We start from the raw sequence: 27,689 nt of genomic DNA on the forward strand, positions 1-27,689 counted from the left end.
AGCCACACCTCTCCCACTCTTCCAGCCTGGGCATTGCCAAGGAGGGGAGAGGCCAGAGCGCACCACCCTCCCGTGGCAGCCCCGGGCCGCCCCCAAATGCTTGTGGAACAAATGGAGGCCCCATGGGTTTTGGTCCTTTATTTTTTTTATTTAAAACTTTCATATTTGCATTCCAAGTGAGGTGTTTGTTTATTAAAAGCCTCTGGGTGGGAGTTGAGTCATGAGAGGGGCCTGGGGGTCATTCCTGCTGCACCCAGAGTGCAGGCTGCGCCCCCCCCTCGCCTCGCGCCTCCCTGGGCTGCTCCCCCGGCTGCTCCAGGCCTGCCACCTCCCAGCGCCTCTCCCTGCACTGAGCTGGGATTCTGCTGCCCCTTGTGCAGCTCTGCCCAGAAGGTCCGAGTCCTCCCATCCCAGGCTGAAGAGGACCAGCTCTCGTAGCCTGTCCTGGACACTTCCAGGGGTGGCAGGTGTCGGGGAAGGGTCGCTGGAGGTCACAGGTGCAGGACAGGAGGTGGGGCACTGGCCCCCAGTCTCACCTGCACGGAATCCTGTGGACACAGAACAGAGCTCTCCCAGAGCCTGGCCCGGGGCGGGTGGGCGGGCCCCACCCTCTGACTGTCTCCTTACGCTCTGGGGGCTGAGGTGGCAGCAGTGGGGAGGGGGAGCCATGTGGCGCAGGCATGGCTGCTGAGGGGCAGGGGCGGCCGGGGCCTCCCAGCGGCTCTCAGAAGAACTATGACCCCCGGGAGGTGAGTCCCCTGATGCGGGTCCCGCCCAGAGTGCCCACAGGACGCTGCTCCTGGTCCCCTGCTGTCAGAGGACGGTTCTGTGTAGTTGAGAGAGGTGCCTCGGTTTCCCCGGCAGTTCCCTGGAGGGCAGCCGTGAGATGACCTCTCAGGCAGGACCTCTCCCGAGCGCCACCGCAGCGGCAGGCCTGTCTCCCAGCGGTGAGCTCACGGAGCCCAGGGCATCAGTCAGTCCAGTCCAGTCCAGCTCCGGCTCGAACTCTCTCGTGACCCTGGCTGCACGCATTCCGGGGAGGGGGCTGGGCTGCCCAAGTTAATCTCAGCCCAGGACCCAGTGTGTCAGCTGTGCCCGGCCGGGCGCTCCTGTCTCCGCCCAGCTCTTCCTGGGGCCGCTGGCCTCACTCGGCCTCCAACAGGGAAGTTCTCACGGAAGGCGCCCGCCCCCCACCAGCTGGGCTGCTCCCAGCAGGCTCTGCATTGAGCCCTGCCCACCCCCACCCCAGTGTCAGACCCCGTGGGCAAAGCCTCCTGCTGTGTGCAGGGCTTTCCCTCCGGGCTCACAGGGCCCTGGGCGAGGGCAGGGGACCAGCTGAAATCACAGAGCGAGGGCCTCCAGCCCCACCCTCCCACCTATGCCCCTCCCACCCTGAGCCCCAGCGTCGAGGGAGGGGGCAGCCTTAGCCCAGGGCCTCTGTTAGCCTAAGAGAGGGCAAGCAGCCTCCCAGGGGCTACACAGCCCGAGGCGGGGTCAGCACCTGTGGCCCCTCAGCCCGCCTCCCCCCAACCCCTCTCCCCGCCCCCAGGAGGTGCACAGGTGAGGCCGGTGGCTGCAAACAGGAGCCAGCAGGTGGTGGTGCTGGGCGGAGGGTGGGGCTGCGGCTGCCCACGTGGACGCAGCTGTTAAGCGGCCGACGCTCTGGCCTGAGGCCCACGCCAGCTCCCCTGGGCAGCGGGCCCCCTCCCGTTTTCTGGGTGCTATCGCTGTGCTGTCTGCCCGAGCCCAGCGGAGAAGGGGGCAGCCTGGACTTGTGCCCGGTGACCAGCGCCCAGCCACCCCAAGGCAGGACTTTATGATGCGACAGACAGGCCAGCCCGGGCTCCTGCCCCCTGGCCTCCCTGCTGCCACGTCCTGGGGGGGGTCCCCCGGGGGAGGGCCAGCACCACTGTGCCTGTTCCTCCTCCCGGGCCACCTGGCCTCTCTGTTACCTCCACACCCAGCCTGCTCATCGTCCGGTAAGGAGGGCCCCCAGCAGGCGGGCAGGGGCTCGCTGCAGAGGCCTGGGGCGGGGGGCAGTGGGGCTGAGACTTAAAGGTAGTGGCCAGGCCTCCTGGCCCCAGAGCAAGGAGGGTGAGCTACGAGTGTGGGGATCCTAATGGGAACCTTGCACCAACCTTAGGAAAGTGTGGTGGCCCTGGGCCTCAGTCTCCCTGGCAGGAAAATGGGCTCAACCCCCCCCCCACTCAGGGGTGCTGGGAGGGAGAAAGGGGTGCCTCCGTGGGTGTCCCCCAACGTGTACACAGAAGTCATTGTCATCTGCCGCTCACGCCAGCAGCCCAGGCCCCTTGGAACTGGTAGGCAGGGCGGGGGGCAGCCAAGCCATGCTGTGTCCACCTTCGAGACCTGTGTTCGCACCTGCTCAGTGTCAGGCTGCCGTGGACAGCTCGGGCCCTGCACAGAGGCCCAGCCTGAGGCTTTTCTCCACCTCCTGAACTCTGGGCTCAGGGGTGGGCTCCCCAGGAGACCATGGCGTGCCTTGCCGGCCCTTCCCGCCTGCCCAGCAGTCCCTGGGCCCTCACTGGGCCTCTCCCCGTGCTCGGGTGGGGATGCCCATGCCTCGTCTGTCCAGTTCCCCCATCCAGGCTCTCACGGGCACTGCTGCCCGGCCCCGTGACAGACCCGTCTCCCAGGACCATTCCCAGGTCCCTGGCGGCCGTGAGTCCCACGGGGAGCTCTGAATGGCTCAGAGACCTGCACAGGGCTCTCACGCGTGCTCCAGTGCCACCAGGGGAGAGGCCAGCTGGCCTCGGGCGGTGTCCCGAGCCCCTGGTGCCTCTGTCCCTGTCTGCAGCCCTGCTGTGCTGAGCGCTCGGCTCCTTGGGCCGCTCCCTTGCACAAGACTTGGTGCTTAGTTCTTGTAAAACTGGCGGTAGGTGTTCATGTTTGTGGAGTCCCGTGCAGTAACCAGTGGACGCACGCCCTGAGCGCCCGTCACCCCGGGGCCGTTAGCATCTTCCTCTCCTTAAATGCCTGTGGGTTCTCTGTGCTGGCCACCTTGCCCGCCTCTCCTGTGGTTCTTGATGAAGTGTGGGGTCGACCGTGGTCATGCCCAGCGCTGTGGAAAAGCCCCACCTCCTGTCTCATGTGTTCAGCCCCCCTCCCCGCCTCTCCCACCCTTCAGCGTCTGCAGGAGTGGGAACACGGAGCCGTTGTCTGTCTGTACCTGGCTCATTTCCCGTGGCGTGGCCTCTGATGGGGTGTCTCCCTTTCTTATTCCGTGTAGTGGCCGGCAGTGGCCAGCAGCCGGCGGCCTCCAGCCATGCCTGGGCTGGCATGAAGGGGCCGCACTCAGATGCCTCTGGGGCAGACAACTCTGGTTCCCGCGGATGTGCACCTGCCAGTGGGGGCTGCTGGGTCGTCCCCTGGGTCTGTTGTAGCCCCCGAGGCGCCGCCACCCTGTTTGCCGTGATGGCGTCCCCAATGTCTGTTCCCGCCAGCTGTTGGGAGAGCGCCGCTGTGTCCGTCTTCAAACCAGCACTGCTCTTGGTGTTGGAGCTTGGCTTGGCCCAGGAGTGACCCCTGGACTCGACCTCATCCTTCCTGCTGGTGGCTGCCCCTGGGGGGCCCTCGCCCTGGTCATGGGTTCCCATCCTGGGGGCCCTGTGTGTGCTGTGGCATCCGGCCCACAGCTCGTAGGAGGCCCGTGAAATCGTGGGCTCTGACCCGGCCCGGGCAACTGCAGGCAGCACTTGAAACTCCATCTACAGCAGACTCGTTTTTAAGTTCGTGGTTTTGTGTGACGTAAACACCCACATGGCCCTCGGCGGAGAAAAGTTCCCTACCCCCCTGCCCGCACAGAAGCCGAAGAGCCTGGTGGGGGGCGGCTGCTGCTGGCCTTTGGAAGCCAGAGTGGACGCTCCGCATTGACCCCAACCCCGCCCCTTCCTGCAGGGCAACCTTGGCAGCCTCATCATCTGCTTTCAACAGCAGCTCCAGGTGGGGGCGGCCTGGGGGCGGGTGGTCCCTAAGTGGTCCCCACTGGCTGGCTTCTCACCCCCAGGGCCTTTGCACAGGGGCTGCCCCCCACCCCGGCTGCCTTCCTGCACCCCGGTTTTCCCCTCTGAAACTGCTGGCTGCACAGCTCTGGTCCCCAGCCAGCCGTCGGCCCGCTGCTCGCCCGTCCTCTCACCTGCAGGGACTCTGCCCAGCAGGCACCAAGAACAGGGTGTTCTGCCAAGGGGCCCCAGAGGTGCCTGGCTCGGGAGGGCCCCACCTGCGTCCCTTTGTCCCCTCGCTGCACCACCCATGCAGGGAGAGCAGGGCCCGCGGCTGGGCGGGGACAGAACTGGAACCGAAAGGAAGGTGAGCCAGCACCACCCTCCCCCGGGCGGGTTAATCTCTGGGAGTGGCCTGCAGCTGACCTGTGACAGACGCCCACAGGCCAGCTGGCTTAAAAAAACACAGTCTGGACTCACAGAAGCCAGAAGCGAGGAGCCAGCGGCGGGGAGGGAGGGGGACGACTCTCATGGGCTCTGCCAGCTCCTCTCCCTGTCACGTGTCCCGCCCGTGTGTGGGCTCCAGTCTCGGCCCCTCTGGCCACGTGGCCTTCCCCATGTGTCGCGTCTCCCTCTCGCAAGGGCACTCGTCTTAGGCTTTAGACCTCAGTTGGAGACCCTCAACCTCACCCCACCTGCAAAGACCTTTTTCCCAAATACGGTCCCCGGCAGCCACTGTCCTGGGGCACTCGTCTCCTGGGGCAGCCACGACTCAGCCCGGGCAGAGAGGGCCGGAGCCGCTGGGGCTCCCTGGCTCCTTGTCCACTCCCCAAGCCTCTCGGTCCTCACATGAGGAGGGGAGGGGAAGAATCCGGAATATTCGAGATGGAATGGAAAGTACCCCTACACACACCTGCAAGAGGGCCTGGCAGGTGCATGGGAAACTGGACAGCCATGTGCAGTCAGTGCCTGCTGTTGTCCCCCCTGCCCCAGGTCACCAGCAGGGTCTCCAGCCTTCCTCAGCCCTCCTGCAGGCTGCCACGCAGCCACTGGGCATCCTGGAATGCCCACAGGAGCCCATCCCCGCTCCCCTGCCCATCCCTGCACCTCCTCCTCACACACCTCCCAGGGGCCCCAGCACTCCTGGGGAACACCTCTGCCTCCCCGGCTGCCCTGGCCAGAGCCTCCGGCCCTGACTCCTGCTGGCTAGCTGCCCCCGCCCCCCAGCCTCTGACCCGTTCTCACACTGCGGGTGCAGAGAACATGCCGGAGGATCAGCTGTGCCCCGACACAGTCCCAGGCCAGAAACAAGCCCAGCCCGAGTTGTCTGCCAGGCTCAGGCTCTCTCTGGCCTCCCCCAAAGGGAAGACATCCAGCCACTCTTGGGGAGCTGGGGGCCAGCCCTCCTGGCACTGTCCCCCATGGGCCGGGGGCCATGACCATGGCCATCTCCTACAAGGGAAAGCTGGGTGGCCCAGTTCGGGCACCAGCACTCGCTGAGCACCTGCTGGCCATTCTGTGGCTGCCTGGGGGACGAGCGCTCTGGGAAACAGCAAGTGCAAAGCCCGAGGCAGGAGCGAGCGTGGCGCCGTGAGCAGCCAGGGAGGCAGCAAGGAGAGAGGTCAGCAGGGACCTGTTCATACCTGGGCTGGAGGGAGGCCATCAGGGGCTGCCTGGTGTGCCTGTCCAACCACTGACGGGAGGACGCTGGAGGGCCACCACCACTGAGGCGGCTTTGCAGCAGGCAGAGCAGGGCGGTGCTGTCCAGTGACCCCACACTGAATGCACTCACGGAGGGGGAGAGCCAGGGGTGACTGAGGGTTCGGCCTGAGCTGCTGCAGCAGAACGGCGACTCGGGGAGGGGCAGCAGTGGCGCCCAGGCGGGAGCACCCGTCCCGCGCAGGGAGCAGCACCTGGCTGCACCCTCCTCTGCCCTGCGCCAGCAGGCCGGGGCGGGGCAAGAGTCCCACCTGGGACCCGGCCCCACCCAGTCCCGGCCAGAGCCTTGCACAACGTGGAGAGGGACCTCTCGGCCCTGGGTGCCTGGGACACAGCCGCACTGTGCTCAGAGCCCCACCCCGCCCCCACCCCGTCACTGCGCACCGGCCTGCTCCCCAGCTCCTCACCCACCAGCACCTGCCTGGTGCCCGCTGCAGGGAAGCAGGCACGCCGAGGCCTTGCTCCTGCTTTGGCCGGAAGACGTCCAACACAGAGCTGTGGACAGGACCCCGGCCTCCGCCAGCCGCAGGCCTGCCCCGGGCAGGCGTGGGGGCAGCGGGGAGAGGATGGGGGAGGGGCATTTGGAATGGAAAGGACTCGGAAGGGGCTGGGCCAGCCCTGTCCCCTGGGCTCCCTGCTGACCAGCTGTGATCAGTTGTGATGGTGCCGCCGGCAGCCAGTGCCGATCCTGACCTGTGGGTGCTGTAACCTCCATGCGGGGGGTCCGAGAGAAAACAGGCCCAGAGCAGTTTAGTCACTTGCTCAAGTGACACTAAGGCCCTAAACGCACTGCCTCTCACAGCCCCCTTCTCCTTGACCCCCTCTCTGCCCGCTCCCATCCACCCCAGCTATTGCCACCCCCGGGCCTTGGCCTGTGCTGTGCTCTCTGCCGGCAATGTTCTGTTCACCCAGCCTGGGGTCTCAGTGTCCAGAGAGGCCGGCCACGGCCACAGCCACGGCCCTGCCTGCTGGCTGACCACTGCTTCCCTCAGCTCAGCCGCGCGCCCCATGTGAGCGCCGGCCAGGAACGCAGCGGCCATCAAGGAGAGCGAGGCCCTGTCCTCAGCACGGCGCGTGGGGCCAGTGGCCAGCCCTGTGCCCATCGCTCGGCTCCAACCACACTTGTACTTGGGTTCCCTAGGGGGAACAGGCCCAGCTCCACCCCCTGCCGCGTCTCTGTTGGGAGGCGGGGCTCAGCACCCAGGATCACTGACAGACACTGAGTCAGCGGTGCCCTCCTCTGCCGGGGCACCCAGGATTGCGCACAGACCACCGGCTCTGCCCACGCCTGCCGGTCCTAGCTCGCACCCTCGTCTGACCCCCGCCACGTCCTCAGCAGGTTAATCACCGCTGGAGGTGGCCCTAGGTGGTGCCCAGGGCCCCCAGAGGGGGGCGCGGGTGTCCCCCTCCGCTGTCCTGCGCTCCGAGTACCTGGGCGGCAGGGCGGTCGTGGGCGTTGATGCGCGCGGCTGACGCACGGTTCCCAGTGCATTCCGGGAAACACCAGCTCTGTAAGCTGCCTGGGGAGGGAGGCTGTGTGCTCAGGGGATTAGGGGAGCCCGGCTGTGAAGCTGTGCCCTGGGCCAGGAAGGCAGAAGCCCCCACCAAGAGGGGAGGGCAGAAACACTGGGGAAGGGAGCTTCCTGTGGAACCTGCTAGAAGGGCTGCGCCTCCCCCAGGCGCCAGCAGACACCGGGATGGCCCGGAGGCCAGCGAGTGCCCGAGGCCTGCGAGGCCGTCCCCTTCAGACCCCCGCTCCTTCTGGGCTGAGCTGCGCAGAGCTGGCAGTGAGCGGGCTAGCGCGCTCGCGGGCAGAGCGCAGTCCCCGCTGCCAGCGTCCTGGAGCCAGCAGGCTTCCTGCCCCCGAGAGGGAGGCCAGGGGTCCTTGGCTGGGTGCCTCCACCCCGGTTCACCAGCGCCCAGGGCCGTGAGGAGCCGAGCTGAGAATGAGCAGGGGAGGCTCCCATCACAAGTATTTACCACGCAGGCAGGGCAGGGGGCGGCTCAGCGCTCGACACCCACCCAGGCCCCAGCCCCTCGGCCCCTCTCGGACACAGCCTCTGCCACCCGGCTCCTGGACCACAGAGCTGGCTCCTCCCCCCACCCTCCCTTCTCGGCTCGTGCCCGTCATTCTTCCTTTCTCTCATTGGCCATCTTGGAGCATTTTTCCAGGGTGACCGCAGAGTACTCTGCCGTGAGCTTGTGCCAGTACCGATTTCGTGCGTCTCGTAGAGACTGACATGCAGACGCGACCCGGCCCAGCCCGTCTGGAGGGTGCTGGGGTCAGAGGAGACGTCCCTCTGCAGAACCCCGACAGGGCGGCACCGGGTGCCAGCCGCATGCGTGGCCGTCGTGACGGCTGTGGAGGGAGAGCGCTCCTTTGAGAGAACCTCCCCGCCCCTGCGTCCACCTGCCCGTGGCTCCTGTCCTGGGCTCTGACTCCTGGGAGCTGGCGCAGGAGGTGGATGGATAAAACGAGCCGGGGCTTCTGCTCTGTTGCCCCCCCCCCAGCCCTGGCACGCCAAGACCTCATGCTGGGAGCCCAACCGGGGGACAACAGCAGCAGGAAGCCTGCAGTACCCCCACCCCGGGCTGAAGGGCGAGAGCCAGGCTGGGCAGAGGAATCCTGGGACCAGACACGGTCTCAGAGGAGCTCCGCCAGGGAGCGTCACCCAGCGCGTCCCCATAACTCAATCACATAAATAAGTCACATTTAAAGCGAAGGCGACAGAGGCGCAGTACACACGGCTCACTGGTTGCCCTACACCCGGCCAGTGGGAGCACCTGTGCACGGGGGTGCCAGGGTTGGGCGGAGCCACGCTCCAGAAGTGCGTGGTGGGGGTGGTCACATCACTGCTGTTGGCAGACCACAAAGCAGGGCTCCCACGGCAGCCTCCCCCACCCCAACTGAAGAAGCTGGTCTGGGAGCAGCTGCCGGCACCCCACCGCCCCCCGCTGCCCTGCCCATCCCCTCTTCCTCCCTCTTCCTCCCTCTTCCTCCCTCTTCCTCCCTCTTCCTGTCCTCTGACCTCCAGCTGCTGTTTCCCGTGATCAAACAGCAGAAGTCGGCTGGCCAGGGCACCTGGGGTGCGCGGTGTCCTGGGCTCAGAGCAGGCGGCCTCTGCCCGTGGGAGCCGAGGCTCTGTGAGCCGCACGTCCCGCCTGAGTGCTCACACACAGCCGGGAGCCAGCCTGTTCTCCACACCCGTGTCTGCCGCCCACACACAGGAGGCCGCACTGCTGCGGGAGGCACCTGGGGAGGGGGCGGGAGCAGGGCTGCTGGGCTCTGCCACCCTAGGGTGTCTGATTCAGCCCCTGGGGGTGGGGGAGGGGAACAGGCGCTTGCATTTCTGAGCCTCCCGTGGCTGGTGCTGCTGCTCTGGGGCCCCGCACTGAGAGGTTATAGGAGGACTCGGCTGTACTAAGCCCCACCCACCCCCACGCCAGCAGCTGGAAGAGGAGTGCTGGTGGTCTCTGGCTCGCGGTGCCCAGGCCAGGGCTGGCAGTGGCTGGCAGCCTGGGCAGTACCGGGGCTGGTGGGCTCCCGGGACGCAGTGCAGCCTCCTGAGTGCCAAGGGTGACCTGCTGAGCGCTCTGAGCCCTGACCCGGGCTGCGAAGGAAACCGGAAGTCGGGACAGAGCTCTGCGGGGGCGGGGGGGGGGCAGGACGGGGCCAGGGAGCTCCCAGCTCCCCACGCCAGGGCAGAGGCCTGGGGGGGCCGGGGGGTGGCGCGGAAAGAAGCCAGACCAGAGAGAGCACATCCTGTGCAATTCTGCAATTCCTTTTGTATCACGTCCCAGAGCCAAACCGAGCGACCGAGACAAAAAGACGAGGACTGGGGGGCGAGGGTGGGGGGGGCCTTCCAGGGCGAGCCTGTGTCTCAGCCGAGGCACTGTGGCTCCCAGCCTCCCGGGTGTGACCGCAGCGGGAGTGGAAGAGGCCTGGGGCCAGGACAGACGAGCAACAAGCAATGGGGCTTCGTGCCCCTCGGCTCTGGGGACGCCCAAGAGGGCGTTTGAGGCCACAGCGCCGGGCTCACGGGGGAGGAGCCTGGCGGGCAGCAGTGCAGCTCCGGCTCGGGGCCTCCACGCTCTGGGCTGGGCGGGTGTTGGAGACTGGGGTGCGGGGAGCCGTGCAGGGCCAGCACGGCTCTCAGGACCTCTGTGGAGCGTGGTGCACGGCGGGAGCTCCATCCTGATGCCGGCAGGGATGAGAGAGAGTAGGGCCGGGCTCACCCCAGCTGGTTCTCGCCACGTGCATGGTTGGCTGTCAGAACCGCCCAAGCTGCCTAGTTGCGGGCTCGAAATTTGTCGGTGTTGTTGAATCGGGGCCCTGCCAGTTATGTGACCGGTGCTGGTTCTGGCCCGGCAAGGGTGCATCGAGGCAGCTTTGGGTGGACAAGACCCCGTGACCAAATCAGACCAGCACAGCCGTGTGCGTCTGCAGAAATGCACCTGTGGCCACACGGCTGCTGGGGACGGTGGTGGACCCGGGTGTGATTATGGTGGGGTTAGGGCAGAGCTGCACCACGCCGGAGATTCTGCGGGACCTGGCTGAGGCCCAGGGGGAGGCGCCAGCACGCACGGCCAGGGGGCACTGGGGGCAGGTGCTCTGCGCCTTGGCCCAGGGCTGCCTGCAGGGTGGAGGGCTGAGGCTGGACCAAGGGTGTCACGCCTGTGTCTCCCATGGGAGGAGAAGCCCACGCACCCTTCCCCAAGTAGAGGCTCCTGGGGTGGGAGACGGCCCACCCAGCAGCCCTGGGAAGAAGGGCCACACCCACGCCCTGTGCCCCATCTGAAGCTCTGCCCACTGGACTTTGACCCCCTTGTGCCTCCGTATTCCTGCACACTGCACATGCGTACACACTTTTGCATGTAGGCGCACATATGTGTGCACACACACAGAGCTTCCTGGAATGTGGCCCCTCCCTTCCTGGAGTGTGGCGCTTCTTCCTGGGGGTGGGACGTAGCTGTGACCTTGATGCTGCAGCCCCCAGCCCACACTTGTCCCCTTCCTCCCCCAGTCTCTTCCACACTGACCTTGTCCTGCTTCTCTGGGGTCCTCTCATTGTCTCAGGAGAAGGACCAAACCCCTTCCCTAGCCGCGAGTCCTCTGGAATCTGGCTGCTGTGACCTCCCAGCCCTCGGCCCTGGGCCCCCTCCCAGCTCTCAGGACACTGCCTCCAGCTGCAGGGCCTCTGCAGGAAACTGGCCCAGGCTGCCCGCATGCTGCTACGTGGAGCTGTGGCTGGGTCCCCCTTGGCGGGCGGGTGGGCGTCTCCCTCCTGCCCCCAGCTCGTGGGGCCTCCGAGGCTGCTTTAGGAGGTCACCTGGGGTGCAGTCTGAGGTCTAGACCGTCCAGAGGGGATGTCACTGGCCCCACAGAGCCGCAGCTGCCAGCACCAGGGGGCGCCAGCGGGGAGCCGCCTCCGCCCACGCAGTTGTCTGGCTTCTGCCCAGCCCTCCCCTCCCACTCGCTCCCTCCCTACGCTCCCCTCCGCTCCCTGAACTTTAAACACCACCTGTTTGCCGAAGGCACCCACGCTCACGCTGCAGCCATGGCCGCTGGGTCCCCGGCCCCCAGGCTTCTCCACTCCATCCTCCCCACCCCCTCTCCGTCTCTTCCTCTCGGCCATCTCCATCCCGGGATGTGCCCTGTCAGCATCCATCTCTCCCTGCTGAGCCAGAAACTGGCCTCCCCCTGTCCAGCACGCCCGCCCCCCGTGGAGGCTGGGTCGGCCGTGCCCGCCCACGCCGAGGTGACTGCCAGGGAGGGCAGTGGAGAGAGCCCAGGCCAGCTCCTGCAGGGCCTCTTGGCAGGTGAGGTGCGAGGCCAGGCGCCTGAGGGTCTGACTGGTGGTTTGCAAGGTTCTGGGGGCCTGCAGGGCGCAGTAGCCAAGGCCCGGGCCCTGCTGCTTCCCACGTTCATGGGAGCCGGGAAGTCTTCCTGGGCCTTCCCGGAGCTCTGGTCAGTGCCCTCCCCAGAGAGGAGAGGGCTTGCTCGCAGGACCAGAGCGCAGGTCCCTGACCCCGGCTGTCCCAGCAGGCAAGGCCTACCTGTAAACCAGATAAGGGCCGCAAACAGGGGTTTTTAGGAACACATGAGACAAAGGAAAACAAAGCGACGGCCCAGCGAGCAACAGCCCAGACTGCTCGGGCTCTGCCAAGAGCAGTGACCTTGGACTAGAACCGGTCACTCGCTGGTCAGCAGGGCCCGCAAGCATGGCTGTCCATGGGCTGCAAACTGCCCGCAGGTCCCAGCGTGCGACGGACCTGGGCACTCGCCCTTGGAGCTACCACGGTGACTGAGGGGGCACGAAACTGGCAGGGCCCTCTGGGGCAGCGACAAGTTAGAGGGGCACCGAGGGAGGCAGCGGCCACTCCAGCCCTGGAGGCTGACGGCGCTGCAGGGCGGGACTGTGCCAGGGAGCATGGACTGGGGGAAGGACGGGGCCGCCCCCACGCCCGCGCAGCAGCCGTGAGCTGGGACCCACGAGGCCAGAGTGGGGGTGCACAAGGAGGTCCGTGGGGAGCTCCTCACCCCTTCCTGCGGGAGCGGTTCCCAAGGCTGAGGAAGCGCAGATGTCGGCCCAGCCCAGAACGCCCGCGAGTGGCTGAGTGCATGCATTTCAAAGTCTCAGGGTGCTGCCTGCAAGGTTGTGCTTGGATGACATCTACAGTTTGGGTCTTTGTTGGGAAACGGGGCTGTGTGCTGGGTCCCGGGCCGGGCGATGACTCTACATGGAGCAAAAATGTCCCCGTGGCGGTGGACAGACAGAACACCGGGGCCCCCCTGTCCACTGAGGGGCTGCAGTGGGCCAGGCAGCGAGCTGCCCGGGGCACAGGTCCTGTCCTGCGTGTGGGCATGAGACCGCCGCGACGGGGACCCCTGGCCCCGGGACAGGCAGCCGGTAGACTCCAGAGCTGAGACGCAGCCGCAGGAGCCCTGGCACGCACCCTCCACCAGGGGCTGAGCTGTGTCCACCCCAGGAAGGGTCTCCAGCAGGGCACCACGGATTCTAGTGTCATCCCTGGGCCATGCTAAATGACCAGAACCTGAAGCGCCCGGGCGCACATGCGCCCCTGGGCGTGCAGTGCGAGGCTGTCGGCGACGTCCTGGGGTGTCTCCTGCGTGTCACGCACACAGCCAAGTCCATCCGTGCTCCGTTGGGGGAGGAGAGCAGAGCGCAGGAAGTCCTGTGTCCGGACACCGCCTGCACACACGATCGTTAGTGTTTATCAGATGCAAGGAAGAAAGCAAGATTTTCAACCTCCGTCTGAAATTCCCAGGACGTGGCCACCGGCCCAGCCTCCTCCCCCACCCCCACTTTCCGTCTGCCGCCTGGGGGGGGGTGGCAGCAAGCCGGTGCACCCCAGTTCAGCCGGGGGCTCAGCACTCTCCCGCGGGGCACGCTGGCGCCGCGCCCGGCTCCTGCGGCACGGGTTTCCCCTTAGGGCTGGCGTTGCGGCCTTGGTGTGACGGCCTTGGTGTGACGCAGGTTCCAAACCAGTGTCGCGAGAAGCAGATGAGAGGGGGCCGCCCCGCCACATGCAGGCCGGGGCGAGCTGCTCTCCGCTGTCGGCTCAGGGTTGTTTTTTTTTCTTTCTTCTTCCTTTTTTCCTCTTAAGACAAACAGAGACACAGAGAGACTGCTCGTCCACTGGCTCACTCCCTGAAGGCGCCCAATGGCTGGGACTGCTAAGGCCCAAGCCTGAGGCCAGGAACTCAGTGCGGGTCCCCACGTGGGTGGCAGGGAGCCCCTACCTGGGCCATCGCTGCCTCCCAGGGTCTGCATTAGCAGGAAGCTGGAGTCGGGACCTCCAGATGCGCATTTTTTTTAAGGTTTATTTATTGAGAGAATTGCTAACCAAAGGAGACAGAGAGAGCGATCTTCCATCCGCTGGTTCACTTCCCAAATGGCCACAATGGCTGGAGATGAGCCAATCAGGAGCCAGGGGCCAGGCGCTTCCTCGGGGTCTCCCATGCGGGTGCAGGGGCCCAAGCACGCGGGCCATCTTCCACTGCCCTCCAAGGCCATGGAGAGCTCGATTGGAGGGAGAGCAGCCAGGACTTGAACCGGCGTCTGTCTGGGACGCCAGTGCTGCGGGCGGAGACGTGGAGGTGCAGCCTGCTAACCGGCTTCCTCACTTGCTAACTGCTGGCTGGTGCCCGCCCCACATCAGTGGTTCTTTGGGCTTCTCGTGAGACCCCCACCTGGATCACGAACTGGCCCCTCCAGAGACACTTCCCTTTTTTTGCTTTTTGGATTTTTTTTTAAAGATCTATGTATTTGAAAGGCAGACTGTACTTTTTAAATCTCCCCAGGAGGCCACCGTGTGCAGCAGGGATGAGCGGCGTGGCCAGAGCCAAGTGTCCCCATCTCCCTTCACGGAGCTCAGAGAGGTTGAGCCACCTGCCTCAAGGCACACAGCTGAGAGAGGCGGAACCTGAACTCCAGCGTGTGTGACTGCACAGTGGAAGCCACTGACACACACAGACCAGGCTCTGGGGCGAGCACACTCACTCTCCCATCACCACTTCCCAAGAGGGGCCGGGGCTATGCCCCACGGGTTAGGCTGCCGCCCCTGCAATGGCCATGAGTGTCCCGGCTGCTCCACTTCTGATCCCACTTCCTGTTAATGCACCGGGCTAAGGCAGTGGAGGACGGCCCACGTGTTTGGGTCCCTGCACCCACACGGGAGACCCCGCTGACGTTCCTGGCTCCTGGCCTTGGCCTGACCCAGCCTGGCTGCTCTGGCCATTTGGGGAGTGAACCAGCATGTGGAAGATTCTCTCTCTCTAACTCTCTCTCTCTCTCTCTCTCTCTCTCTAACTCTCTCTTTCTCTCTCTCTAACTCTTTCAATTATATGTAAAAGACTTCCCAGGAGAAGAGGGAAGAGCTGGGGTAGCACGGGCGCCTCCGCTGCCTGCCCCCTCTGTGGCTCTCTTGCTGAGGGCCTGCCCACCCCGCTCCCCAGCCTCCCGGCCCCCCGGCTCCCCATATGCCGGGCCCGGATCCCAGGCTTGGCATCGCCTCCCGCTGGGGTCAAGGTGAGTCCCCGGCCGGGCACCAGCTGCTCACCCGGCGTGTGGGCAGCAGCCCGGGTCTGCCAGCAGACAGAACAAAGTCTGAACCCCCTGCCCGCCTCAGGGCTGAGGCCTTGGACAGGACCCCCGAGTTGCTTCATCTGTAAACTAGAACTGTTGAAAGGACCTGCTGGCCTCGGGGCTGCTGGGAGAATCGATGAGGCAGCCTGGAACCGGCACGGGCTGCGGTAAACACTGGTGCTAGCGTCGTGTGCCAGCTGGGCCTGGCCTCTGTGCCAGCGTCCCGGCAGGGCGGGGTGGGGGGTCCCAGCTGCGGCCCCGCCATCCCCGAGACCCGGGTCTCACTTTCCACAGCCGTGGACTGGAGGGCGCGGCAGCGTGCCCTCCGCCCTGGGCTGGTTTGTGGCTTGGGGGCTTTGGGCACAAACTGCATGGCAAGCACCATTGCCAAGCACCCCTGGCCCCTTCAGGGGGTCCCCACAGCGGTATGGTGGCCACGGACAAGTTCTCGGACCCGGCTGTGGCGGGAGAGACACCACTTCATCCGTACACTGCGGTCACAGCCCTGGCTTCCAGCTCCAGCTCTTGCTGCTCATGCTGTGTGGCCGCAGGCCTGAGATCAGCCTCTCTGAGCTGCGGCTCTGTGGAAAGAACGCTGTGTTCACAGCGCCCGGCACCAGCAGGGCTGTGGGAGCCCCTGGCTGAGGCACGGGGCGGAGATGGATGAGGAGGGGCCAAGCGAAGCCCCTTGGCGTGGTTCTGGCTTTCTTAGGCAGCACGCGATGGTAGTTTTCGGATGGGAGCAGAGGGGGTTCTTGCCAACGGCAGGGAGGCCGGGGGCGGGGCCTGCATGCCGAGCATGTGAGGGTCTGGGTTTGAGCTCCTCGCCAGCGCAGCCCCGTCCCCCGGCCTACCCTGCAGCACCAGTGCACAGATGGGGAAACTGAGGCGTGGAAGGACAGCCCCTGTCCCAGGCCACACGGCTCAGCCACCTGCAGGTGCCATGGCCACCACGCCCTTGCCTGGCCCGATGGCCACACATGGGGCTCTCGGTGCTAAACCCGCGGGTTTCACAGTAGCCGACGCTCTCCTGCAGAGCCGCAGGGCTCAGGGGAGCCTGGGCAGAGCAGTGTCCAGTGGTGCCAACAGGGCGAGAAGGGAATGGAGCTTACTTTGGTAACGTACTTGAACTCTGTGTGCCGGTCTCCTCTGCACGTCGCCACGCAGTGCCATGGACGTGACCCACGACCGTTTTTCCCTGTGGCCTTGCGTCAACTCCTCAAGCCCTGGCGTGCCGCGTGCGTGTGAGGCTGGAGTGGCCCAAGGAGGGATGGGCCGCCCAGGTGGGTTTGCGTCTCCCAGCAGGAGAGAAACCAGCGCAGGGAGTTCACCCTGCACACGCGCGGCACCTGCGAGACACTCAGAGCACGGCCGACTGGGCGCCCCGGGAACCCAGAAGGCTGCGTCTCCAGCACTTGGGGTCACGGCCTGGAGGGGCACGTGGCAGGGCTGTGGAAATCCAGCACCCCGAGTCGGCCTGCGCAGGCGGCCTGTGCTCCCCCTCTCGCGGCCCCCTCCTCCTGCCTCCCGTCTGGTGTCCTCTTAGTGTTCTCTAAGCGGGGCTTCCTGGAGGCAGCTCGGGCTCCGGTCCCCATCATCACCCATCAGATAAACACAGGGAAGAAAGTCCACGGGCGCCCCCACCCCCATTCTCCTTACCAGAAGCCAGGTAAGGGGTCAGGACCACAGCCCTCCTCCTCCGGGGCTCCCCGCTCTGGACACCCCCACCCCACCCCCGTCCCCAGGTCTCGCCAAGCCTCAGCCTCACCTTCAGTGAGCTCAGTGGCTAATGGTCGGGAGTCTAATCCTGGGCGCATGTCTCTCTGCCTCAGTTTACACTGCAAAACCCTAGGACGTCGTAGCCCAGGAGCCAAGGGGTGGGGAAGTGGAGACGAGGGGGGGCTCGGGGTAGAGGCCTCCCGCCGCTGCACTCCCCCAGCGTTCGAGACCCTAACCCACCCAGGTCCTGGTGTGATGGGGGTGTCGATGACGGCCAAGGCCAGACAGAGGTACAGATGGGGAGAGCCCTGCCTGGGTCACACAGCACACCTGCCACGGGCCAGCCAAGGAGCTTCCCACTGCCCGTCCACGTGTGCCCCCCATGCCACTGCCACCCGGGCCCCAGGAGGAAAGGAGTGCGCGTGCCCATTTCCCACTCGGTGAAACTGAGGCTCTGAGAAGCCCAGTGCAAAACGAAAATGCAGGGCTCTTTGTAAGAATGACTAAGACTTTTCACACGAGGACGGCAAAGCGTTCAGCCAGGCTCCAGGCCCTTCTGAGCACAGGGACCTGGGCACAGGTGGCAGTGCCTGAGCCCCAGGAGAAGCAGGGGTGTAGACAGGGGCCCGGCTCAGCCTGGCTCAGCTCCGTCGGCCTAGACCCAACAGTGCCGGGCAGCTTCCCTGCACCAAGTGGCCAACCCAGCTCACCCCAGCTCCTCCTCCTGTCTCCTTACCCCTGGGGGCTCTCACCCCCAGCCCCCAGCCCCTTCCTCTGCACCAGCAGCCTGTGCACACGGTAACGTGTCCCTGTGCGTGCACACACACGCAGCAGCTTCTCTCTCCTGTCCCTCCCTCCCTCCCCAGCTGTCTGCAGGTCCCTGCTGGTCCCAGGTTGTTGTGACCAGGGCCCAGTGTCCCCATACCTGCCCCACCCTCCTGGACACCACCCGCTGCGGGAGGGCGCCCCCAACCCGGGCAGGGCCAGGACCGGGGTGAAGAGACGAGGACGACGCCCAGGGCACAGCGAAGCCACTGCAAGGCCTTCGGTAACGACACGGGACGTGTTCGCGCAGCGAGCTGTGAAATCAGAATTCAGGGGAAAGTGCAGAACGAGGCACACAGCTTCACCCCCCAGAGCCGGGCTCCGTGGTCCCCAAGCCGCCTCCTCTCTGAGACGGCTCAGCCGGTCACCGCTTCGGGCCTTGTGTCTCTCCTGGGAGTTGCTGTTTTTTGCACGGATTTTGATTGAAAAAGAAATGATATCAAATATCGTCTCTTGACAGCGGAGCGCTGTGGGTGCCCCCTTGAAGTCTCTACCCAACGTGAGGCGCCTGACGGCCGCGCCCCGGTCCCCGTGCAGGCGGCCGGGAGCGCGGTGAGGGCCGCAGCCTGGAGGGTGCTCCTCCCGTGCTCCCTGGGCTCAGCACACACTGAGCGCCCACTCCAGACGCTGCTCTCCCGGGCCTGGGGAGGGGGCAGAGAGTCGCTGAGAATGGTGGAGGGGGCGGAGAGAAGCCACAGGGACTGGCTGGACCCAGGCCAGACGGCCAAGATGACGCTGGTCCGCCCTTGCCCCTGCGCCACCAGGGGGCGCTGTTACTCAGCCCCATTTCTCAGATGGAGAAACTGAGGCAAGAGTCCTAAGGCGCTGCCCCAGCAACCCTCGCTCCCCCCCTCCCCCGGCACCCTCCTCGCAGGAAGCGCCAGCGCTGGCTCCCCGGCCAGGATGGCTGGTGCCAGAGGCGAGTCCCTGGCTGGGTGCCAAGTGGGATCCAGGTGCAAGGAGGCAGCAGGGATGGTCCTTTGTCTTAAAGGGCCCCTCTCCGCACATGGCCAAAGCCCACGCCGCCTCCCTAGGGAAGGGCCAGGTGGACTCCCTCGGGGTCGCCCTCAGCGGCAACCGAGCCGCAGTGACTGAGTTCCGGGGGACCTGGCGGGTGGGGCTGCCTGGGGGAGGGCCACCCACTGCCCCGCGGCAGGCCACCAGGCAGGGGCCCTTTAAGGCTGGCCCTGGAGCAAGTTCACGCACCCCAGGCCCCTGCTGACTCACGCTTATGAAAGTGATTTTCCTGGCCCCGCCCACCTCCCTCCCGTGAAATACCCTTGTTTCCCGCCAGCCACAGGCTCTCGGATTCCCACGGGGACAGTGTCAGGTGCGCCGACTCTGGCCTCTGCAGTGCCCGTCCCTCTACCCACCGCCCCGCAGGTGAGTGGGCTGGGCAAGGCTGTGGGGCGGGAGAGAGTGGCCAGCCTGGCCTGGCCCGAGGGTCTGGGGGGGCCCTGGAGCCACCCGGGCTTCTCGGGCTCCCCTGAGCACCCCCTACCCCACGACTCACCCCCAGTGCAGGTTCTTCCGCGTCCCTCCCGGCCATGCCCGGTCCAGGTCCCTGGCCTGCCCACGTCCCACAGCTGCCGGGTGCAGCCGCCCGGCACAGCCCGGCGCATAGCTCTGGGCAGGAGAGGGGGTGTGGCCAGCTGGGCTTGCTGCCCAGGGTCCCAAGGCCACTGGGCCAGCGGCCAGGCTGGGTGCTCCCTCCAGAGTCCCCGCCTCTCCTGCCCGGGTGAGGCAGAGGCTGGTGGGTGCCGGCCGGGAGGCCAGTGGGCTGGTGACTTCTCCTCACCCTCGGCCGCCGAGGGCCTCATGCACTGTCTTGGTGTCACTGTCACCTTTGTTGTTTTACCTGGGGGGGGGGGGGGGGGGCAAGGTGCTGCCTCCTTCTGGCCTGATTCTCTCTCTCTGCGATGGGGATAGGAGAGCCCAGCTGTCAGTGAGCGAAGCCCCCGCCCCCCGTGGCGCCCAGTGCACACAGCACCCCGGCGCAGCAGAGGGCCTCGGGCTCACCCCTGGCAGGTCTGTGATGTGCTTTCCTGAGCTCCGAATCGTTAGCTGTCACCATTAACTTCTCCTAACCAACGTCCGCCGTCTTCCGCCCAAGGGACTTTGAACACTGACGGTGACAAGCGTCCATTCTGGCTCCTCAAGTCCAAAGAGCGTGCCAGGACCGGGCTGGCCAGGGCACCTGGGGTGTCCCCTGATGCAGGAAGTGACCTCGTGTAGCATCTCGAAGCTTCTAATCAAGCGCCCGACGGTTCTGGGCTGGAACCCTGGGCCTGCCCTTCCCCGCAGGGCCGTCCGTTCAGACTCCTCATGGGCACGGGGGCTCCCGCGTCACTGGGTGGTGCACTGGGACATGAGACGCAGGTTGGCATACTCGGTCGGGGGTCCAGGGGTGTCCGGGTGGGCTCTCCCACTGGCCCTGTGACCTTGCGGGCAGGGCTTCATGCGGCCGCAGCGCTCGTCTGGAGAGTGGGGGTTGTGAGGACTAAGCCCATGTTGCCCAGGACCGCATGTGGAGCTGCCCCCGGTCCCCGGAGCCCGCCCGAGGGGGCAGGAGCAGGGGCGGAAGACGCTCCGCCCTGACCCGCGGCCTCCTCCCAGGCACCCCAGCACCCGCCGGTCCAGGAGCAACCGTGCCGGAACTCCGGGGCTGGCAGCTGCTCCCCGGCCTCCCTGCTGGCCCACAGCGCCGGGCCCACGTCTGGTGCTGTGTCTTTAGCCAGGCGAGGGGGTCCTGCGGCAGGAGCCATCAACAGCAGGCTTAGAGGCACGGAGAGGGCTCTGGAAATGGGGCAAACTCTTCGGAAGACGTAAAGGGCCGTGAGAAGCAATCAGTGCCCCCATCTGCGATGTGGTTGTGACTGTCAGAATTCTCCAGACCCGCGGGGGGAGGAAGGGTTGCCAGTGCGTGGGCACCTAGCTCTGGAACTCTGGGTGCTGTGCTGCCGCTGCCGCTTCCACAATTGTCGTTAGCGGTGGCTCCGCAGGCAGATAGCCGGGGGCCAGGAGGGAACCTGCCGGGGAGGCTGTGAGGTCCTCGGAAGTGGAGCAGCCGGGGCTCGAACCGGCGCCCATACGGGAGCCGGCACTGCAGGCTGGGGCTTTACCCGCCGCGCCACAGCGCCGGCCCCAAGTTTATTTGTTTGAAAGCAGAGTTAGAAGGAGTGACAGAGAGAGGTCTTCCACCCACTGGCTCACTCCCCAGATGGCTGCAACAGCCAGGGTTGGGCCAGGAGCCTCTTCCGGGTCTCCCACGCGGGTGCAGGGCCCAGGAACTTGGGCCATCCTCCACTGCTTTCCCAGGCCACAGCAGGGAGCTGGATCGGAAGCCCACGCGGGATGCAGGCACTGCAGGCTGCGGCTCCACCCACTGAGCCACAGAGCCAACCCCTCGCCCACTTTCCAAACACAGACAAACCCAGGCCCTCTGGAGGAATTCTCCAGGCCGGGCCCCTGCCACTCCCACTGCCCCACACCCGCCACCAGCCCCGGGTCCCCTCTGGGCACAGGCCGAGTGTCGCGGGGGCCGGCTGACCCCACTCGCACCTCTGTGAAAGGGACAGGTGCGCGGGAGGCGGGTGGGCGCCTGCGGGGCCCCCGGCGGATTCGAGCCTGTGACCACCAGGGGCGCCAGCGCGCCGCCGCCGCGCCGGGCCGGGCCTTGTTCCCACTCTGACCAGGTCAGGGGCCGCAGCAGGCAGGAAGCTCGGGCCTCTCCCAGCGCGAAGGCGGCTGCCCACGCACGTTCCCCCGCGAGGCGGGGCGCGCAGCATTCCCGTTGCACAGGCGAGGAGCCGCAGCCCACAGAAGCGCAGGGAGTGGCCGCGGCCAGCGGTGGCCGCAGAGCCCCGGGGCCGCGCGCGGGGCCGCGGGGGCTCGGCGGGGCCGCGAGGCGGGGGCCAGGGTCGCGGGGCCGCGCGCAGAGACCCGGGAGGGGCGGGGCGGGTCCGCGGGGGCGGGGCCAGGGACAGCCGCCGAGTCACGGGGCTGCGCGCGAGGGACTCGGGGCGGGGCGGGGCCAGGATGGCCGCAGATTCACGGGGCTGCGCGCGAGGGACTCGGGCAGGGCGGGGCCGCGGGGGCGGGGCCGCGGGGCGGGGGTCACGGGGCTTCGCGCATGGGCTCGGGGGCGGGGCCGCGGGTCGGGGCAGGGGGCGGAGCCACGGGGCTTCGCGCCGGGACTCGGGGGCGGGGCCGTGGGGGCAGGAGCGGGCCGGGGCAGGGGTCACGGGGCTTCGCGCAGGGGCTTGGGGGGCGGGGCCGAGGGGCAGGGAGGCGGGGCCGGGGCAGGGGTCACGGGGCTTTGCGCAGGGGCTTGGGGGGCGGGGCCGTGGGGGCGGGAGCGGGCCGGGGCAGGGGTCACGGGGCTTCGCCCAGGGCTTGGGGGGCGGGGCCGGGGCAGGGAGGCGGGGCCGGGGCAGGGGTCACGGGGCTTCGCGCAGGGGCTTGGGGGGCGGGACCGGAGTCACGGGGCTTCGCGCAGGGGCTCGGGGGCGTGGCCGGGGTGGGGCGGGGCGGCCGCGGAAGTTCCCGGGGGCTGGGCCGGGGTTTCCCTGGGAAGGCTCAGGAGGCTGCCCGGACGCCGGGCTGGGGGCGCCCTGGGAACTGGGGAGCGGGAAACCGGCCTGTTCGGGAGGAACGAAGCGTGCTATGGACTTGACCCCGGGCCCCCAGGACGCCGTCCCGGGGCTGGGAAACGGACCTGACCCGGGTGGGCCCTCTCTCCCCTCTGCCCCCCAGGTCGGCTGCCAGCCTCGAGTCTCCCACCAGCCCCAGCCATGAGCTCCTCCCGGAAGGACCGCCTCAGCAGCCCCGAGCCCCTCCCGGTGGTCATCATCGGTGAGTGGCCGCCCGGGCTGGGGAGGGCCGTGCTGTGCCCCGAGGGCCAGGTCAGCGCTGCGCGAGGCCAGGCCTGGCTTCTGGGCAGCTGTCCCCTTTAATGACCGCGTGGCCAGCACTGAATGGCCCAGGGTGGGCGTGTGCACAGCAGTGGTCAGGGTGCCCGGGTTCCAATCCCAGCTCCTGGAGCGGGCGCCCCAGCCGGCCCCGGTTCCAGCGCCTGGGCCGCTGCCACCCACGTGGAGACCTGGACGGGAGCTCCTGGCTGCTGGCCCAGCCCTGCCTGTTGTGGGCATCTGGGGACTGAGCCAGAGGGCGGGAGCTCTCTGGGCCACCTTGCAAATAATTGGAAATAGCTAAGACTTAAATCGCAAGCCCTAAAAACTGCTTGTTAAGAAGTTCCAGAGAATCCGTCCCAGAACGCAGGGGGCGGCCCGGGGCGGGGACCGCGTGAGGGACACAGCAGCGGGCCAGGGTCCCGTCCCCAGGTCTAAGATGTGGGCGGATGCCCTCCGGCACACACGTGATGTGGCTGGTTTAGTGAGTCAGGAACGGGTGGATGTGAGCGGGGTCAGACTCTGCACAGGAGGAGGGAAGAGGGGGTGTGAGGGGAACAAGATGCCAGGCGGGGCCTGGGTGATGGGGGGATGTGAACGCCCCCAGGGGCAGCGTCCCCCCCTCCCCAGGGCTCGGCACCCTCGGGCACATGGCCATCCGTGAGGTCATGTCCACCGTCCCATCGGTCTCTGCCTTGTCCTGGATTCAAATCTCTTCAGCTGTGTGACCGTGGGCGGGCCGATTAACCTCTCTGTGCCGCTTGCCCCAAGGCTGAAGGGGGAGCAGCACGGCCGTGCAGCCTGACACCCGGCCAGAGAAGCCCCCGCTGCTCACTGCTCTCTCGGGCATTAGAAGCAGCGACTGGCCACGAGCTTAGCAAAGGACGCGTCTCCTTAGCTTGACCTTCACGAACAAGGAGTAAGCCAGGTCATGGCCGAGCCCGGCCGGGGTCTCAGCGCTGCCCTCTCTCTGCAGGCAATGGCCCCTCGGGCATCTGCCTGTCCTACCTGCTCTCCGGCTACACGCCCTACGTGAGGCCGGACGCCGTCCACCCGCACCCCCTGCTGCAGAGGAAGCTGGCCGAGGCTCCGGGGGTCTCCATCCTGGACCAGGTGGGCCAGAGCTCCGCGGAGGATGCCCCACTGTGGGAGCCTCCCCCCGCCCCGACGTGTGCAGGGAAACACGAGGAAGCACCGGGAACCAGGGCTCCTCGTCACACACGTGTGCACGCCACGGCCGGCAGCTCTGCTCCCCAGGGGACACGCTTCTGGCTGTCCCCACTAGGTGGCGCTGCTGGACCCAGTGTGCGCGGTGCCCGTGATGAGACCCCCATCCCCTGCCCCTGGCGCCCTCGCTCTTCTGAGCGGGGCCGAGGACGCAGCTCTGGGTGGTGCTGCTGGGGTCTGCGTGGTCGAGGCGCCTGCTGGGCAGGCCCTCTGCGGCAGCGACGGCATCCCCACGCCTGACCGCGCCCTCGCAGTGGGGCTGGCTGCAGGACAGGCCACTGGCTCCAGGGCCGGCTCAGCCCTCCCCGCGGCCCACTCACCTGCGCCCCTCCCCCAGGACCTGGACTACCTGTCTGAAGGCCTGGAAGGCCGCAGCGAGAGCCCCGTGGCCCTGCTGTTGGACGCCCTCCTGCGCCCAGACACGGACTTCGGGGGGGACGTGGAGTCCGTCCTGACCTGGAAGCGGGAGAAGCACCGAGCCGTCCCCCACGTGGTCCTGGGCCGCAACCCCCCCGGGGGGGCCTGGCACGTGAGTAGGGGGCCACGCCGCCTGCCCTGGGTCCAGCTCCTGCACCCCCCACCCCTTCTCCCGCCCCATGCCCTGCAGCCCAGGCTGGCCTTGGGCTACAGAGTGCAGGGCCAAGGGCTCCTCTCGCCTGCAGTCCATCGAAGGCTCCATGGTGACCCTGAGCCACGGCCAGTGGATGGGGCTCCCGGACCTGCCCGTCAAGGACTGGATGCGTGTGAAGCGCAGGTGAGTGGGGACCCCCGGCTGGGGCCACAGGGTGCTGCCCCCTCTTCCCCCAAGGCGGGGCCCCAGGCTCAGTAAGGACAGCAGTGCCCGGGAGTGCGCGCACCGCCAGGCTGGGCCTGCCCCAGGGCCCCCCAACCCCCGCTGCTGCTCCCCGCCCCCAGGTCGCGGGATCCCCTGCTCTGAGTGAGCAGCCCCCGGAGAGTGATGGGAGGCGCCTCCTCTCCCGGGCACGTTGTGGATACTTGTGCATTAAAAGCAAGGTCGCGGCACAGGAGGCTGCCGGTGGAGAGCGGGAGGCAGGGCCGCCGTGCCCGGGGCGGCTCCCCCGGCCCCACGGGCCAAAGGGCACCCCTGAGTAGCCTGTCCCGGGGCGGGGGCTGAGTCGGGCTGGCTCCCCATCTGCAGGCCCTCGGCTCTGGGGTGGGAAGCCCCCCCAGGCCTATGGAGTGATGGGCGGATGGACAGACGGGCGGACAGCCAGACAGACAGGAGCCTGGCTCGCACTTGCAAACGGGCCCCCTCGCAGCCTGCGGTGACGGCTTCCCACTGGGGCTCGGGCACTCCCGTGGGGAGGACACACCGTCCACACCCAGCCTCCGCCGCGGCCTTGCAGCGAAACACTGTGGCGCGCTCCCTGCTGTCCGCGGCGTGAGCCCCTGGTCACCCCAGGCGGGGCCATGGACGGAGGCCCCGTGTGGGACGGTGCTTTCCAACAAGCTCACAGAGCCCGGGAAGAGGGGGCCACAGACCCAAGAAATAAGCTCTGGAGCCCCCCCCCCCCCCGGCCGCAGCCTGGAAGCGGCGGGCTCGGGCCAGTTGGCCGGGCTCCGTGGGCGTGTCCGTTAGGTGACTGCACCCTTACCACCCGTGGCACACAGCCGGATCTAGAGGGGTGCTGAGCCTCCAGCCGCACCTGCAGGTACCTACCAGGGCCGCGGGCGCTGTAGCCACTGCCCCAGGAAGGCTGATGACGGTGACGACGGTGATGGTGACAGCGGTGTGGCCACTGCTGTCAGCACGTGGGCCGGGGATCATGGCGAGTCCTCAGGTGACCAGGTTGTTTGTTTTAATCTGCCTGAAAGAGAGAGGCAGCCAGCGGCACGGCTCACTAGGCTAATCCTCTGCCTGCGGCGCTGGCACATCGGGTTCTAGTCCCGGTCGGGGTGCCGGATTCTGTCCCAGTTGCCCCTCTTCCAGGCCAACTCTCTGCTGTGGCCCGGGAGTGCAGTGGAGGATGGCCCAAGTGCTTGGGCCCTGCACCCCATGGGAGACCAGGAGAAGCACCTGGCTCCTGGCTTCGGATCGGCACAGCACCGGCGGCCATTTGGGGAGTGAACCAACAGAAGGAAGACCTTTCTCTCTCTCTCTTTCTCACACACACACACACTCTCTCTCACTGTCTAACTCTGCCTGTCAAAAAAAAAAAAAAAAAAAGGGAGAGCGAGCGAGGCAGCTTGTATCTGTGGGTTCATGCCCCAAATGCCCACAGCAGCCAAGGCTGGGCAGGGCCGAAGGCAGGAGCCCAGGTCTCCCGGGCGGTGGCAGGGCCCCGAGTCCAGCAGGAAGCTGAACCTGAAGCCAGATGGCCCGTGGGCCTGACAGCACCACCACACCTGGTGCATGCAGGCCCACGCAGGCTGGCTAAAGTCAGTCTCCTCCCTGGAATACAGCCCGTGTACAGAAAAGCACGCGGCTCCCACGGTGCACGGGTGAACTGTGCCAAGTGGGCACACTAAGCTGGGATCTGGGTCCCCTCTCCTGGAGCGCCCCCCACCCCAGCCAGCCCCGTCTCCACCACTGACTGCAGGGAGGAGCCTCACCCAGAATCGCACTGTGCATGCCGCGGGTGGCACCAAGTCCCCTGGGGCGGGGCATGGGGCCAGGCCCCCTGCTCCTGGCCAATCAGGCTGCAGCCTGGTGCCCTGGGTCACCCGGCGAGGCGCCCCAGGCACAGGGTTCCTGGGGGGGCAGCTGAGGATCTGACCTCGGCCCTGCCTTTAGGTGGGAGGAGCCTCGTTAGCTCCGCCCAGGCCCCTCCCTGACACCTGCTCTCCCTGGTTTCTGCGCAGAGGGCTTCGCAACAGCCGGGCCACGGCCGGGGACATGGCCCACTACTACAGGGACTACGTGAGCAGGAAGGGCCTGAGCCACAACTTCGTGTCCGGCGCCGTGGTGACGGCGGTGGAGTGGGGGCCGCCGGCGCCGGGAGGCTCCGGGGCGCAGGACGGCAGCCCCCTGTTCCGGGTCAGCGGCTTCCTGACCGCCAAGGACCGGAGGCGGCAGCCCTTCTCTCTGCGCGCGCGCAACGTGGTCCTGGCCACGGGCACCTCGGACAGCCCCGCCCGGCTGGGCGTGCCCGGCGAGGCCCTGCCCTTCGTCCACCACGACCTGGCGGCCCTGGAGGCGGCCGTGCGCGTCGGCGCCGTGGGCCCGGACTCGGACCCCGTGCTCATCATCGGCGCGGGGCTGTCGGCCGCCGACGCCGTGCTGCTGGCGCGCCACTACAGCGTGCCCGTGCTGCACGCCTTCCGGCGGCCCGTGGACGACCCCGCGCTGGTGTTCAACCAGCTGCCCAAGATGCTGTACCCCGAGTACCACAAGGTGCACCAGATGATGCGGGAGCAGGCGGGGCCCTCGCCCAGCCCCTACGCCGGCTACCGCAGCCTCCCCGAGCACCGGGTGCTGCTCTTCAAGGCGCAGCGCCAGGCCGTGCTCCGCGACCCGCGCGGCGGCCAGGCCGTGCTCGGCGTCTCGCTCGTGCTGGTGCTCATCGGCTCGCACCCCGACCTCTCCTTCCTGCCCGGCGCCGGCGCCGCCCTGGCTGTGGAGCCCGCGCAGCCGCTCAGCGCCCGGAGGAACCCGGTCGACGTGGACCCGTTCACCTACCAGAGCGCGCGGCAGGAGGGCCTGTACGCCGTGGGCCCGCTGGCCGGGGACAACTTCGTGCGCTTCGTGCAGGGCGGGGCGCTGGCCGCGGCCAGCTCCCTGCAGAAAAAGGAGGCGGGGCGGCCGCCCTAGCGCCGGCCCTCGGCTCGCAGCAGCCAGGCCCTGAAGAGGCGGGCGGTCAGCGCGGCCCGAGCGGGAGCCCCGGAGCGGCAAGCCGGCCTCTGCCCGCAGGAGGCGGCAGGGGCCGTGAGCCCAGGCGACCGGCCTTCCGGGTCAGAAGCAGTGGGGAACTCACCCTGCCCCGGCTTAGCCCACGGCGGGAGCGAGGCCACAGCTGGGCCACACCTGGGACGTGGGCGGGAGGCTGCCAGCAAGAGCGGGGGTCGCCAGGGGCCAGCAGGGCACCCAGCCACGAGGACTCCGGGCCCCAAATAAAACCAGTGCCTGCCTCCACTCCTGAGGACTGTGCTTGGCGAGGCGGCTGGGTGCACAGCCCTGGGCGCAGGGGAGGGGGTGGGGTCCTGGAGGAGCTGTAGGGGAGGGGGTGACAGGGGACGGGGCCCTAATGTGGGGGCAGTTG

General features: G+C 67.5%; 1 protein-coding gene and 1 non-coding gene across 5 annotated transcripts; one reads left to right on the forward strand and one right to left on the reverse strand.

Moving 5' to 3' along the window:
* Positions 1-170: 170 nt before the first annotated feature.
* On the reverse strand, positions 171-20,881 carry LOC127491387 (uncharacterized). The gene is made up of 2 exons (XR_011384130.1): positions 18,846-20,881; positions 171-17,973 (listed from the first exon to the last, which is right to left on the reverse strand). It is a non-coding gene; the product is annotated as an uncharacterized protein (transcript).
* On the forward strand, positions 658-27,562 carry OSGIN1 (oxidative stress induced growth inhibitor 1). 4 transcript variants are annotated; one of them, XM_070062803.1, is made up of 6 exons: positions 658-749; positions 22,088-22,186; positions 23,219-23,355; positions 23,807-23,998; positions 24,132-24,223; positions 26,293-27,562. In XM_070062803.1, exons 2-6 carry the CDS (start codon positions 22,126-22,128, stop codon positions 27,239-27,241), a joined length of 1,431 nt encoding a protein of 476 aa, XP_069918904.1. In that variant the 5' UTR covers positions 658-749; positions 22,088-22,125; the 3' UTR covers positions 27,242-27,562. The 4 variants fall into 4 exon arrangements, with proteins under 4 accessions (XP_069918904.1, XP_069918902.1, XP_069918903.1 ...); XM_070062801.1 differs by lacking the exon at positions 658-749 and adding an exon at positions 1,830-1,979; XM_070062802.1 differs by lacking the exon at positions 658-749 and adding an exon at positions 18,627-18,715.
* Positions 27,563-27,689: the final 127 nt, after the last annotated feature.

The sequence above is a fragment of the Oryctolagus cuniculus genome, chromosome 18, assembly GCF_964237555.1.
Source record: "Oryctolagus cuniculus chromosome 18, mOryCun1.1, whole genome shotgun sequence".
NCBI classification, from domain to species: domain Eukaryota; kingdom Metazoa; phylum Chordata; class Mammalia; order Lagomorpha; family Leporidae; genus Oryctolagus; species Oryctolagus cuniculus.

Excerpts from the sequence above, each read along its gene's own strand:
- OSGIN1 (XM_070062803.1), top strand. The coding sequence starts at position 22,126 with ATGAGCTCCTCCCGGAAGGACCGCCTCAGCAGCCCCGAGCCCCTCCCG. Across the intron at positions 23,999-24,131 it reads CCCCCGGGGGGGCCTGGCAC|TCCATCGAAGGCTCCATGGT; the intron begins GTGAGTAGGGGG and ends TCTCGCCTGCAG. Across the intron at positions 24,224-26,292 it reads TGGATGCGTGTGAAGCGCAG|AGGGCTTCGCAACAGCCGGG; the intron begins GTGAGTGGGGAC and ends GTTTCTGCGCAG.